Genomic DNA, 13,212 nt, shown 5'->3' on the forward strand with positions numbered 1-13,212 from the left:
AGTTCTCTCAGATTATTTTGATGTTGGGTGATTGTGAGCAAGATCTATGCATATTAAGGAGGTAGTCTTTTATTTACGTTGCTTATGCATGGAAGATTTTTTTCTTTGCGGGTGATTATTACTGTACACATGTGTTTTCTGCTGAAATTTATCAGAAACTTATTTTTTGCAGGTGAAACGAGATGCAGAACATATAGATGCACGAGAAGCATTAATGACAATAGAACCTTTAGAAAATGATATACAAATAGCAAAACAGTTGTACGAAAGGAGAGATTATGAAGGTGCAATAGCATTATTAACAAAAGCTATAGAGGTAAGATATTGTCTAGATTGATGGTAATTAAGACATTGTCTGGATTGATGGTAATTATGATATTGTCTAGATTGATGGTAATTAAGATTTTGTCCAGAATGGTGGTGATTAAGATATTGTCTAGATTGATGGTAATTAAGATATTGTCTAGAATGATGGTAATTGTGATATTGTCTAGATTGATGGTAATTAATATATTGTCTAGATTGATGGTAATTAAGACATTGTCTGGATTGATGGTAATTATAATATTGTCTGGATTGATGGTAATTATGATATTGCCTGGATTGATGGTAATTATGATATTGTCAGGATTGATGGTAATTAAGATATTGTCCAGAATGATGGTAATTGTGATATTGTCTGGATTTACGGCAATTATGATATTGTCTAGATTCATGGCAATTAAGATATTGTCTAGATTGATGGTAATTAAGATATTGTCTAGATTCATGATAATTATGATATTGTCTGGATTGATGGCAATTAAGACATTGTCTGGATTGATGGTAATTAAGATATTGTCTAGATTGATGGCAATTAAGATATTGTCTAGATTGATGGTAATTAAGATATTGTCTAGATTGATGGCAATTATGATGTTGTTTAGATTCATGGCAATTAAGATTTTGTCTAGATTGATGGCAATTGAGATATTGTCTTGAATGATGGTAATTATGATATTGTCTGGACTGATGGTAATTATGATATTGTCTGGATTGATGGCAATTATGATATTGTCTAGATTCATGGCAATTAAGATATTGTCTAGAATGATGGTAATTAAGATATTGTGCAGATTGATGGTAATTATGATATTGTCTGGATTGATGGTAATTAAGATTTTATCTAGATTGATGGTAATTAAGATATTGTCTAGATTGATGGTAATTAATATATTGTCTAGATTGATGGTAATTATGATATTATCTAGATTGATGGTAATTATGATATTGTCTGGATTGATGGCAATTAAGATATTGTCTAGATTCATGGCAATTAAGAAATTGTCTAGATTGATGGCAATTAAGATATTGTCTAGAATGATGGTAATTATGATATTGTCTGGATTGATGGCAATTATGATATTGTCTAGATTCGTGGCAATTAAGATATTGTCTAGATTCATGGCAATTAAGATATTGTCTAGATTCATGGCAATTAAGATATTGTCTAGATTGATGGTAATTATAATATTATCTGGATTGATGGTAATTATAATATTGTCTAGATTGATGGCAATTATGATATTGTCTAGATTGATGGTAGTTATAATATTGTCTTGATTGATGACAATTATGCTATTGTCTACACTGATGGTAATTACGATATTGTCTACATTTATGGTAATTTAAGATTATCTTCATTGATGGTGTGTGTGTATATATATATATGTCTTTATCTGTAATGGTAGTTTACTTTTTAAAAACTTTAATTTTCTGCAGAATTTCACAGAATGTATGTTTTTAACATCCAGCTATAGATCGCATGGAACAGTGGGAAAGTTTCAAAGGACAAGTAATCTAATATATTCAAGGGAGGTAATGATATTCAGACTGTGCATTGCCAAAGCAGAGAATAAATAGGGTGACATTATTTATATTGTCTGATGCCTTTGTATTTGTAATTATACCTCTGATAATGTTGCAGTAATAGTCATGTGTAGTCTTCAAAAAAGTCCAGACTCTTTCTGTGTTGACAGAGTAATCTTTGATCTCTTTTAAATTTCTGTTTAATTTGTACTCCATATAAGTAATTGTGACATTACCTTGACTTCTATTTTTCATAGGTATGCCCCTGGGATCCTGAATTAAGAGAAATAAGGGCAGAATGTTACATAGCTCAGGGAGATTTTTTTAAAGCAGTGGGTGATATTCGTCCAACAACAAAGTTGAGGAGTGATAACACAAAGGGATTTAATAAACTTAGTTTATTACATTACAAAATGGGAGAGGCAGATGAGTCATTGACGTAAGTCTTTGATTTCTTTCCACCTAAGAATTAAGTCCTTTTTTGCAATTTATATTTCACTCATTTTGCATTTCCAGTGGTTTTCACTAAGTCACCTTGTAAAAACAGGTATAAATGAACAGAGTTGGTCCTTAGATTATCAAATTATTTACATTGGTCAGATGTGAATGTCAAACATTTCTCAGCAATTGTTGTGAATGTTTGAAGAAAAATATTGAAAGAATCTACAATAATCTCATAGGCATAATCAGCTAATTGTATGCAAAGTTCAGACCTGTCAAAAGAGTCATCTGTGACAAGTATCCATCTAAACCATTCTTTCTAATCCTTCATACCCATTTTTATTGCCTGAAAATGTCATAGTTGTTGGCTTGGAGAGATTTTAGTTCCTCTGTACTGGAATTTGATTCCTGGCATATCTGATGGTGACTTTGTCCATGTCTACATTAAGATTTATTGTGAAAATTTTGAATTCAAGGATTTTGTAATCAAATAAAGGGTGGGGTATCATTGCACAGGTCACAACTGAAACACCTTATTCTTTAGAACTTTTGTGTGCTTTTGGAAGTGTATATAAAACTAAGAAATACTCAAGATTCTGATTGACTTTGGTCATGATTTTTCAAGGATATAATTAATCTTTGCACATTCTTTAGTTATTTCAGTTTAACATTATCATGAATCAATGTTGTATAAAATTCTTTTGATTCAGTTACTTTCATGAGTATCAGTTTTTGTAGGTTTATAATAAATTCAAGATTTGGAAAATAAGTTTTCTTCATCCGTCTGAAAAATCTTTGTTGTGTCTTTAAAAAATTTGTGGGGGGTATCTTGCAAAAAATATTTGATTCTCTGTTTTCAAAAGATCTGGGGCAGTATGAATTTATGGTGCATTTATTGAATTCTATTTGTTTTCTAAATGTTGCATCAGCTGCAAAAGAAACTGGTTAAGTACTAGTCAGTGATCTCACTGAAATTTAAGTTTATTAGACAGCGACTTCCATTCCAGGCAAGTCAAAGAGTGTTTGAAGCTTGACCCTGACCATAAGGAATGTTTTCCTCACTACAAGAAGGTAAAAAAGTTGGTGAAACTGATGCAGGAAGCTCAGGAGGCCTCCAATCAGGAGAAGTGGGCTGACTGTATTCAGAAAGCAGAACAGATCCTGAAGACAGAAAATACAGTACACCCATATGTCCATAAGGCCAAGTCTCACACTTGTCACTGTGAAGCAATGGTATGTTGCATTTGAATATTTCACTTTTTAATAGTGGGAATTGAACAAGTCCTCAACCTGACATTGTTGTGGAAAGTTAACACCCATTGTAAATACTGCCACATTATCTTTACGATCTGCCGTAATGACCTTTTTCTGAAATATTGGTTCGTTGGATTTTAATGGCACTTTTAGAACTTTATTAACTTTATCATGACAAGGAAATGGGAGATGCTGTCTTCACAAGAATACACTAATGTAGCTGGCCTGGAGTGGCTGTGGTAGGTATCAAACCTACAATCCTTGGATTACAAAACCTGATGCACTACCAGCTGGACTGCAATAAGAGCTGTGATTTTATGTACATAAAGCAATTTAAAAAAAAATCTTTTACACTGTAAACACAAGAAATTAAAAAAAAAACTAAATTCATTTATTTTCCAGGTTTCATGAACAATGACATTTTTGTCTGGTAAATGAAGTTACAGATTGAGGTTTGCATTTTATTGTTTTCTGAGAAGGATCATTGTTTCTTGGAAATAACAACCTGTTTCTATCATTTCATTAAACCTTAGCACATATATGCTGTATACTTTTTATCACATAAAATTGGAACTCATAACAATACTGTCTACAAATGAATCTTCATGCCAGAAGTCCATAAGCCCAAACTTTGCAAAGAAGTTCCTTCACTTTAATTGTTTAACACATTGGTATTTTATATTTCAAGGATTTGGTATGACTATTGTAAACTGGGCAATTGTAAGGCGACACTCACCTGGAGTAATGTTTCTTACAGCACAGACTTGCAATAGTCTTGATTGTAAACTGAAGAAAATTGAGTTTGGTTTATCTTGGTCCTTAGAGTCTGATGAGCAAATTTTTTGCCTACTTTTACAATTTTGAAATGCCTGGATTGAATGAATTCTGTCCATCTTGTACAAGTTCTTTAGCTGGCAGCCAGCTTAATTAAGAGTGAAAAAGGATTGGGTAGCTGCTTAGTGTCTGACAAAAAGTTACATTAAATTTAGTTTTAAGTAGAAATAGGAAGCTTTAGCTGTAAAGATTGCTTGTGCTCCACATCTGTTCTTGATAACTAGGGAAGTAAATCCAATTCAAATGAAAAAGCATCCATCTGCATACTTATATGGACATACTGATATGTTCAGTGTCGTTTTTAAAAATAAATTTGGAAGTGCTTTAATTTTAGGACCTGTTTTACCTATTAGCACTCTGGTGGCAATAGGGATGAATTGTGAGATGAATGTCTGTATGGATGCATTGTAAGATGAATGGCAAATAGGGATGAATTGTAAGATGATTGGCATTAGGGATGAATGAAAAGATGAATGTCTGTATGGATGCATTGTAAGATGAATGGCAATAGGGATGAATTGTAAGATGATTGGCATTAGGGATGAATGAAAAGATGAATGTCTGTATGGATGCATTGTAAGATGAATGGCAATAGGGATGAATTGTAAGATGATTGGCATTAGGGATGAATGAAAAGATGAATGTCTGTATGGATGCATTGTAAGATGAATGGCATTAGGGATGAATTGTAAGATGATTGGCATTAGGGATGAATTGTAAGATGATTGACATTAGGGATGAATTTTAAGATGATTGACATTAGGGATGAATTGTAAGATGAATGGCATTAGGGATAAATTGTAATGTGATTGTCATTAGGGATAAATTGTAAGATGAATGGCATTAGGGATGAATTGTAAGATGAATGGAATTAGGGATGAATTGTAAGATGATTGACATTAGGGATGAATGAAAAGATGAATGTCTGTATGGATGCATTGTAAGATGAATGGCATTAGGGATGAATTGTAAGATGATTGTCATTAGGGATGAATGGAAAGATGAATGGCATTAGGGATGAATTGTAAGATGATTGGCATTAGGGATGAATGAAAAGATGAATGGCATTAGGGATGAATTGTAAGATGAATGGCAGTAGGGATGAATTGTAAGATGAATGGCATTAGGGATAAATTGTAAGATGAATGGCATTAGGGATAAATTGTAATATGATTGTCATTAGGGATGAATTGTAAGATGAATGGCATTAGGGATGAATTGTAAGATGAATGGCATTAGGGATGAATTGTAAGATGAATGGCATTAGGGATAAATTTGTAATATGATTGTCATTAGGGATGAATTGTAAGATGAATGGCATTAGGGATGAATTGTAAGATGAATGGCATTAGGGATGAATTGTAAGATGATTGACATTAGGGATGAATGAAAAGATGAATGTCTGTATGGATGCATTGTAAGATGAATGGCATTAGGGATGAATTGTAAGGTGATTGGCATTAGGGATGAATGGAAAGATGAATGGCATTAGGGATGAATTGTAAGATGATTGGCATTAGGGATGAATGAAAAGATGAATGGCATTAGGGATGAATTGTAAGATGAATGGCATTAGGGATGAATGAAAAGATGAATGTCTGTATGGATGCATTGTAAGATGAATGTCTGTATGGATGCATTGTAAGATGAATGGCATTAGGGATGAATTGTAAGATGATTGGCATTAGGGATGAATGGAAAGATGAATGGCATTAGGGATGAATTGTAAGATGATTGGCATTAGGGATGAATGAAAAGATGAATGGCATTAGGGATGAATTGTAAGATGAATGGCATTAGGGATGAATTGTAAGATGAATGGCATTAGGGATAAATTGTAAGATGAATGGCATTAGGGATAAATTGTAATATGATTGTCATTAGGGATGAATTGTAAGATGAATGGCATTAGGGATGAATTGTAAGATGATTGGCATTAGGGATGAATGAAAAGATGAATGGCAGTAGGGATGAATTGTAAGATGATTGACATTAGGGATGAATGAAAAGATGAATGGCATTAGGGATGAATGAAAAGATGAATGTATGGATGCATTGTAAGATGAATGGCATTAGGGATGAATTGTAAGATGATTGGCATTAGGGATGAATTGTAAGATGAATGGCATTAGGGATGCATTGTAAGATGATTGGCATTAGGGATGCATTGTAAGATTATTGACATTAGGGATGAATGAAAAGATGAATGGCATTAGGGATGAATTGTAAGATGATTGGCATTAGGGATGAATTGTAAGATGATTGACATTAGGGATGAATGAAAAGATGAATGTCTGTATGGATGCATTGTAAGATGATTGACATTAGGGATAAATTGTAGGTGAATGGCAGTGGGGATGAATCTAAAGATTAATGGCAATATGGATAGATCATAAGATTAACAGCAGTAATAGGGATGAATGGCAATATGGATAGATCATAAGATTAACAGCAGTAATAGGGATGAATGGCAATAAGGATAGATCATAAGATTAACAGCAGTAATAGGGATGAATGGCAATATGGATAGATCATAAGATTAACAGCAGTAATAGGGATGAATGGCAATATGGATAGATCATAAGATTAACAGCAGTAATAGGGATGAATGGCAATATGGATAGATCATAAGATTAACAGCAGTAATAGGGATGAATGGCAATATGGATAGATCATAAGATTAACAGCAGTAATAGGGATGAATGGCAATATGGATAGATCATAAGATTAACAGCAGTAATAGGGATGAATGGCAATAAGGATAGATCATAAGATTAATAGCAGTAATAGGGATGAATGGCAATATGGATAGATCATAAGATTAACAGCAGTAATAGGGATGAATGGCAATAAGGATAGATCATAAGATTAACAGCAGTAATAGGGATGAATGGCAATATGGATAGATCATAAGATTAACAGCAGTAATAGGGATGAATGGCAATATGGATAGATCATAAGATTAACAGCAGTAATAGGGATGAATGGCAATATGGATAGGTCATAAGATTAACAGCAGTAATAGGGATGAATGGCAATATGGATAGGTCACAAGATTAACAGCAGTAATAGGGATGAATGGCAATATGGATTGGTCATAAGATTAACAGCAGTAATAGGGATGAATGGCAATAAGGATGAATTGTACGATGAATGGCAATAAGGATGAATTGTACGATGAATGGCAATAAGGATGAATTGTACGATGAATGCTAGTAGGGATCATAAAATAAGTATATGCTATGGCAACACACTTCAGTCACTGGAACTTGCTTTCAGAGTTTTTATGGAAATTGCCTTAGGTATCATTTGTATGATAGAAGACGTGATTTTTATTTGCTTGGTTCTCAACACAAAGATCTCTAGTTCCTTATTTTTGACCATTGACTCTGTGTCTTTGCAGGGTGGGAAGTCAATGGAAGCATTAAAGTCCTGTAATGAATTACTAGACATGGACCCAGAAAATATAGAAGCTTTATGTGATAGAGCTGAGGCTTATATAGCCAACGAACAGTATGAAGAAGGTATTTACACTGTTTATTTGTGTTTTAAGGCTGTTCATTTCAGTGTTGTATAGCTCAGCAGCACAAGTAGGTGATTTAGTGGCAAGTATAAAGTTCCTAAGACAAAAAAACTAGATTCAGTTTTCAAATTTTGGATTGACCTATCATTGAATGTTGGATCATTTTAGATTTAAAGTACATGAATGAATTTTCAGCTTCCTGATGCGTAATTTCCCAAATCCCCACTAAAATGAACACTTAATTAGGTTGTAATTAATACTCCAAAATGCAGATGTGATGGTAGGTTGACACTTTTAACATCTGAATACAAGATGGAACTAAAACATGAATTTCACTTGACAAAACTTATTTGTTTTTTTTTTTTCCTTAAAGTGCTGCAACCAGTAAGCATTATTGATGTTTAATGGATTGAAATATTTAATACTTTCATGAATAGTGTAGTTTTTTTATTATTTATTTTTAAAGAAAATGTAGCAATATATATGACTTCTTTTTAAAAGTTGGATATTTCATGGTGATTCAGATTACTGTGCTGTCATTTTTATCAAAGTTTCATTTAGCACTGTCATTGCAATCAACAATAATGCTGTTTTGATTATTGATAATAATCGATCATCAGTTGGTTGATCAAACCAATAATATAACAGATTGTGAAACTCCATAATTAATTGTGGGTAAAGGAAGACTTCATTTTAGTTGCATGCAAAACACAAACGTTAGTAGAACTACTGTGTAAATGGTAAACTAAATAGGGCTTCCAATCCACTAAAGTTGATCTGAATAATTTAGTCCCTTCATGACTTACAAATATAAAACCGTACCATATTCCATGGGTACAGACTTTCATAATTAGGAACCTGTAGTCATGATTACATGATTAAGCTGTTAAATTGTCGAGTTAATAAACTTAAACACATTTTGATGCTGTTTCAGGTCAGGTGTAAAATTCTTTGTATTATTTGTAAATAATGACAAACAAGAAAACTATGTCCTTCTGTATTTTAAAATATAGACACATCATATGAATGAAATAATTTTGGGGGATTGCAGCAACATTACAGTTACATAAGACTGATCAGCAATAAAAAATTGCTTTCTTTTAACAAAGTTGTAGAACAAAACTTATGCAACACAATAGAAAAAAGGTAATATTTTTATCACGTTAATCAGGTATACATGTTGTTAAAAGAAATTACTCTTGTACATTTATTAACATTTTGAACTCTTGAACAAAGATATAACTGTATAACAAACAATAATTCAAATTTGCTTTTAGCTACTGTTTATATTTGATTATCAGTTAGTTAAGTTAAACCAATTATCACTTATAAAATCTGACAAATTCCCATTGCTATTCAATAAATAAGGGCCAACTCTTTTTATTTTCTAGTTAAAATTGGATCAACACCTGATTACACACTATAAATAGGTTTGCGAGTTGTCCAGTCTCAATTTTAGTGATGTCAGAATTTTAGGAACTTTCTACTGGGTACCCGTCAATTTTAACAATAATTTACCCAGGTACCTGATCAAATGGAAATTATATTAAATGTGAACCTGAACTGCGTTGTTGTAGGTTCACACAAGCCAACCCCCAAGAGAGGTATAAGCATAATTTATTACTAATATAAGTGGCATAAAGCATAATCTGAGCATAAAAAGAGCAATCTATATATTACATGCTCATAATTACAGAAAACTATGAAAAATGTACATATTTATTGTATTTAACGTACATTTAGTTTTGCTACTTACCTGGATTTGCAGTTAAATTTTTTGTCACAAATGAGCTAAACCCATGTGGATTAGTAGTTAATACAACAGTATAGACATAAGAGAAATGGATAAATTATTTATGCATAACAGTCTACACATCTACACTAACTTTCCTAAACTCCACAAATGATGACTACTAGTATCCTTGACCTGCTATGGTTCATCCCTTAACAATGGTCATTGACCTGCCATGGTTCATCCCTTAATAATGGTCCAGTGCTACAAGTTTTTATGTTTAACAAAATCACTCTCTAACATTTTTCAGTCACATAACTTCCAACAGTCTCATTGATACAGTCCGTTTTTATGATTTCTGGCACCATTTATTTTCAATTTACATTGGTCGCTATGTATGTAGTATCAAAATAGAATAAATTTATCACAAGTGGTTTCACATTCAAGTATTCTGTCTGTTTTCTTGGAACAGTTTCAAGTAAAATTAATGCAAAAATTACCATATTTACACACTTCGTCAATTTTGTTTAGATTTTTTTCAGTGTTGTTAAATAACAAAGATTTCCATTATAATTAAATATTTCAGTGAAAAATTTCATTCTGTATAGTTGTCCATTTCATTAATTTTTTCCTAACATGGTAAAAGAAGTGCATGTTACACTAACCTAGTTTTCTTCTTGCCTTCGCCATTACAAAAATATCTGCCTTGGGTGTCCTGCTAATAAAAGGAGTCCAGTAAACAAACTTGTGAACAGCAGCCCAGACTTGAACAGCTAATACTCGCTCCAGGGCCACAAACTTGAGGCAAAAGGGCATTAGTTAAACTGGACATTTACATCATGCTTTCTTTTTATTTGAATTGCAGTACTATTTTAATTTTATTTTGTTGAATATTTCTTAATCAGTACTTACTGTCACTGTTGTTGAAAGGTATTGATCTAGTAAATGTCACCAGAATCTCAAAACAAGTGCATTTAAGTTAAATGGTGCATGAACCATGGACAGGCATGAAGTTAAGACGGTCTGGCTTTAAATATTAGCATTGATTCTTAAATAGGTCATGTGAGAAAGGAGAAAAGTGTCCTTTGTATTATTATAGAGCACATGTATGACAAGTAAATTGTAATCAGCCATATGAGCCCCTGTGATGTACACAGACATGAACCTCAAACTGTAATCGTTATTCTGTGTCTCGATCTGAACTTTGAATACTTTTTTTTAAACGGGTACCCATTTGCTCATTTTATTACCTTGGTTATTATTAACAGGCAGGTACCCGGTACCCATTGGCATCTTTACTTGAGTTATTGAAGGTGGGGGGACTGTATGTATATGTGTGCGATGATCTTGCATCTGATGGGATGAGCTTATTACTTATTACCATTCTTGGGGCAGCAATTCAGATCTGATTTTGATCAGACTTGGAATATATATCATTGAAATGAGTTTCAATATTAGCACGATCCACACAAGCTGCATATGATGGGATGAGCTTCTTAGTACAGCAGCTATTTCAGATCAGATCTTGATGAAATTTGAAATATTTGTATATGTTATCAAGGTTTTTTATGCATCTGATAATGAATGATCTGTACATAATGATAAGGCAGTTGATACCACACTAAAGGGTATATTTCTGATCTGATTTTGATCAAGCTTTGAATGTAGGCTTATGTCATCAAGATCATATAGCAGTTTTGAAAATGAGCAGCATATATGCATACTAATTAGGTGATAATACTCATGATTAGCTGAGCTTGTTACTACTCTTGAGGCTGTGCTTGTCCAATTTTGATAAAATGTGTATTATAAGATGATCTCGTCGAGATCTTGGACCATTTCAATTATAAAGAAGATGCATCGGTACTAATGAGGTAATCTTCCACCTGAACGGCTGAACTTGATGCCATTCTGGAACCCATATTTCTGATCCATATTTTCATGAGTCTTAACGTACAGGCTTATGTCTTAAAAATCACTAATGTATGTAATCCAGTTTCTATCAAATTTGGAAAATATGCTTATATCATCAGGACTGTCATCAGTTTTGGCAATAAGTAACATCCATAAAAACTGATTGTACAAAGGCTTGGGAAACAAACCTTTCCATATAAATGCAAAACATGAAGTGCTACAACAGAGGTGGGCAAACTTTCTAGTGTAAGTGCCACATACACAAATTTACACCTTGTCGCAGGTCGCATAGTTCATTAAGTAAAATAATTAATATTTGAAATAGCAAAACCAAAAGGTTTTTCTAAATAACATCATAATTAATTTTCAGTTGTTAATATGTTGTTAATATTTGAAAACTTAAACTTCGAAAGAAGCACATTTATTTGATAAACAGAGTAACATAAACAGAGTCAATGCAAATGATGAATTGTTCCTATGCCGCATGAAAGCCCTTGGCGGGCCACATGAAAACCCTTGGCAGGCCACATGAAAGCCCTTGGCAGGCCACATGAAAGCCCTTGGCGGGCAAATTGGTTATAATATTGATATAATTGAGGTGCTTCATTATTTCAGCCAAAATGGATTTCCAGAAGGCACATGGTATAGATCAGCAAAACAGGCGAGCGGGAGAAGGATTAGACAGAATACAGAAATTGATTAAAAATTCACAGAAGAGGGATTATTATAAGATTCTGGGTGTAAAAAGGTAAAAAAAATATTTAAATGTCAGTGCCAGTTTAAAAAAGAAAAAATCTTGTGCAAATCAATCATCCTTGAAGAAGAAGACCTAAGATTTAGATTCATTAATAATCTAAAAGGTATTTCTTATGTGTCTTTTTTCAGAATCTTGACTGACTTGGGTTATGGAACAAACTGACTTGTGAAACCAATAACTTGAACAAATAAGAATGAATTTTGTTTGACAACTTTTGAAATGTGGGTATTTCTTTAACCCACTGCTCATGGAAGCGCCTTCGGATGCCTCTATCCCATTCTTATGGAAGCGCCTTCGGACACCTCTACACCATTATCATGGAAGTGCATTTAGATGCCGGCTGTAAACATTGGTATTTTTTAGCTGGTTTCATAGTGCCAACTTTGACGAAAATCCCCTGTTTGGTGCTACATTCATTGATGTGAATGACCGTTATGTCAGATCATGTGCTCGCACCAATTAAACTCGAGTTGTAATCTGCTATTTAAAGTAACTAGGTCAGATTCTCCACTCTCCAAAATGGAGGCCACGGATGTTGTTCATTACTTTCTGGAATTTTCAAGATTAGAATCACAACTATGAAAGCGTCAACTGAAATCTTGATATGCCTGTTCATCTTGGCCACCTTTTGGACAAGTTTGATGTTTGTAATTGTGCAAACATTCACTAAATGTCAGTTAAGATTACTAATTTCTTTATAAATGGCTTATTGAACCATATCTTAAAGAAATGAAGTTCATATTGATGATCCTTTTTATCATTTTATATCTCAGTTTAAATGTATATGGTCAGGGTTTTATTTTATATATAGCCATTATACTCAATGAAAAAATGTAGAATTATAAATTTTTATCTGTTGATGACAACATGTTGAAAATGCCTTCCCTGCATTTTATGTTTTACTGGAAT

At 33.0% G+C, this 13,212-nt stretch overlaps 1 protein-coding gene across 1 annotated transcript in view; it reads left to right on the plus strand.

The window, feature by feature from the left end:
• Positions 1 to 13,212, plus strand: part of LOC149799301 (dnaJ homolog subfamily C member 3-like) — a 33,558-nt gene that overhangs the window by 11,214 nt on the left and 9,132 nt on the right. Inside the window, exons 5-9 of the mRNA XM_089958610.1 lie at positions 173 to 316; positions 2,106 to 2,287; positions 3,297 to 3,522; positions 7,781 to 7,901; positions 12,162 to 12,294. Of these exons, the coding sequence (XP_089814736.1) occupies positions 173 to 316; positions 2,106 to 2,287; positions 3,297 to 3,522; positions 7,781 to 7,901; positions 12,162 to 12,294 (806 nt within the window). The remainder of the gene's footprint in view (positions 1 to 172; positions 317 to 2,105; positions 2,288 to 3,296; positions 3,523 to 7,780; positions 7,902 to 12,161; positions 12,295 to 13,212) is intronic.

This window comes from Sinohyriopsis cumingii, chromosome 5 (assembly GCF_028554795.1).
Source record: "Sinohyriopsis cumingii isolate HCF-2022 chromosome 5, ASM2855479v2, whole genome shotgun sequence".
NCBI lineage: Eukaryota > Metazoa > Mollusca > Bivalvia > Unionida > Unionidae > Sinohyriopsis > Sinohyriopsis cumingii.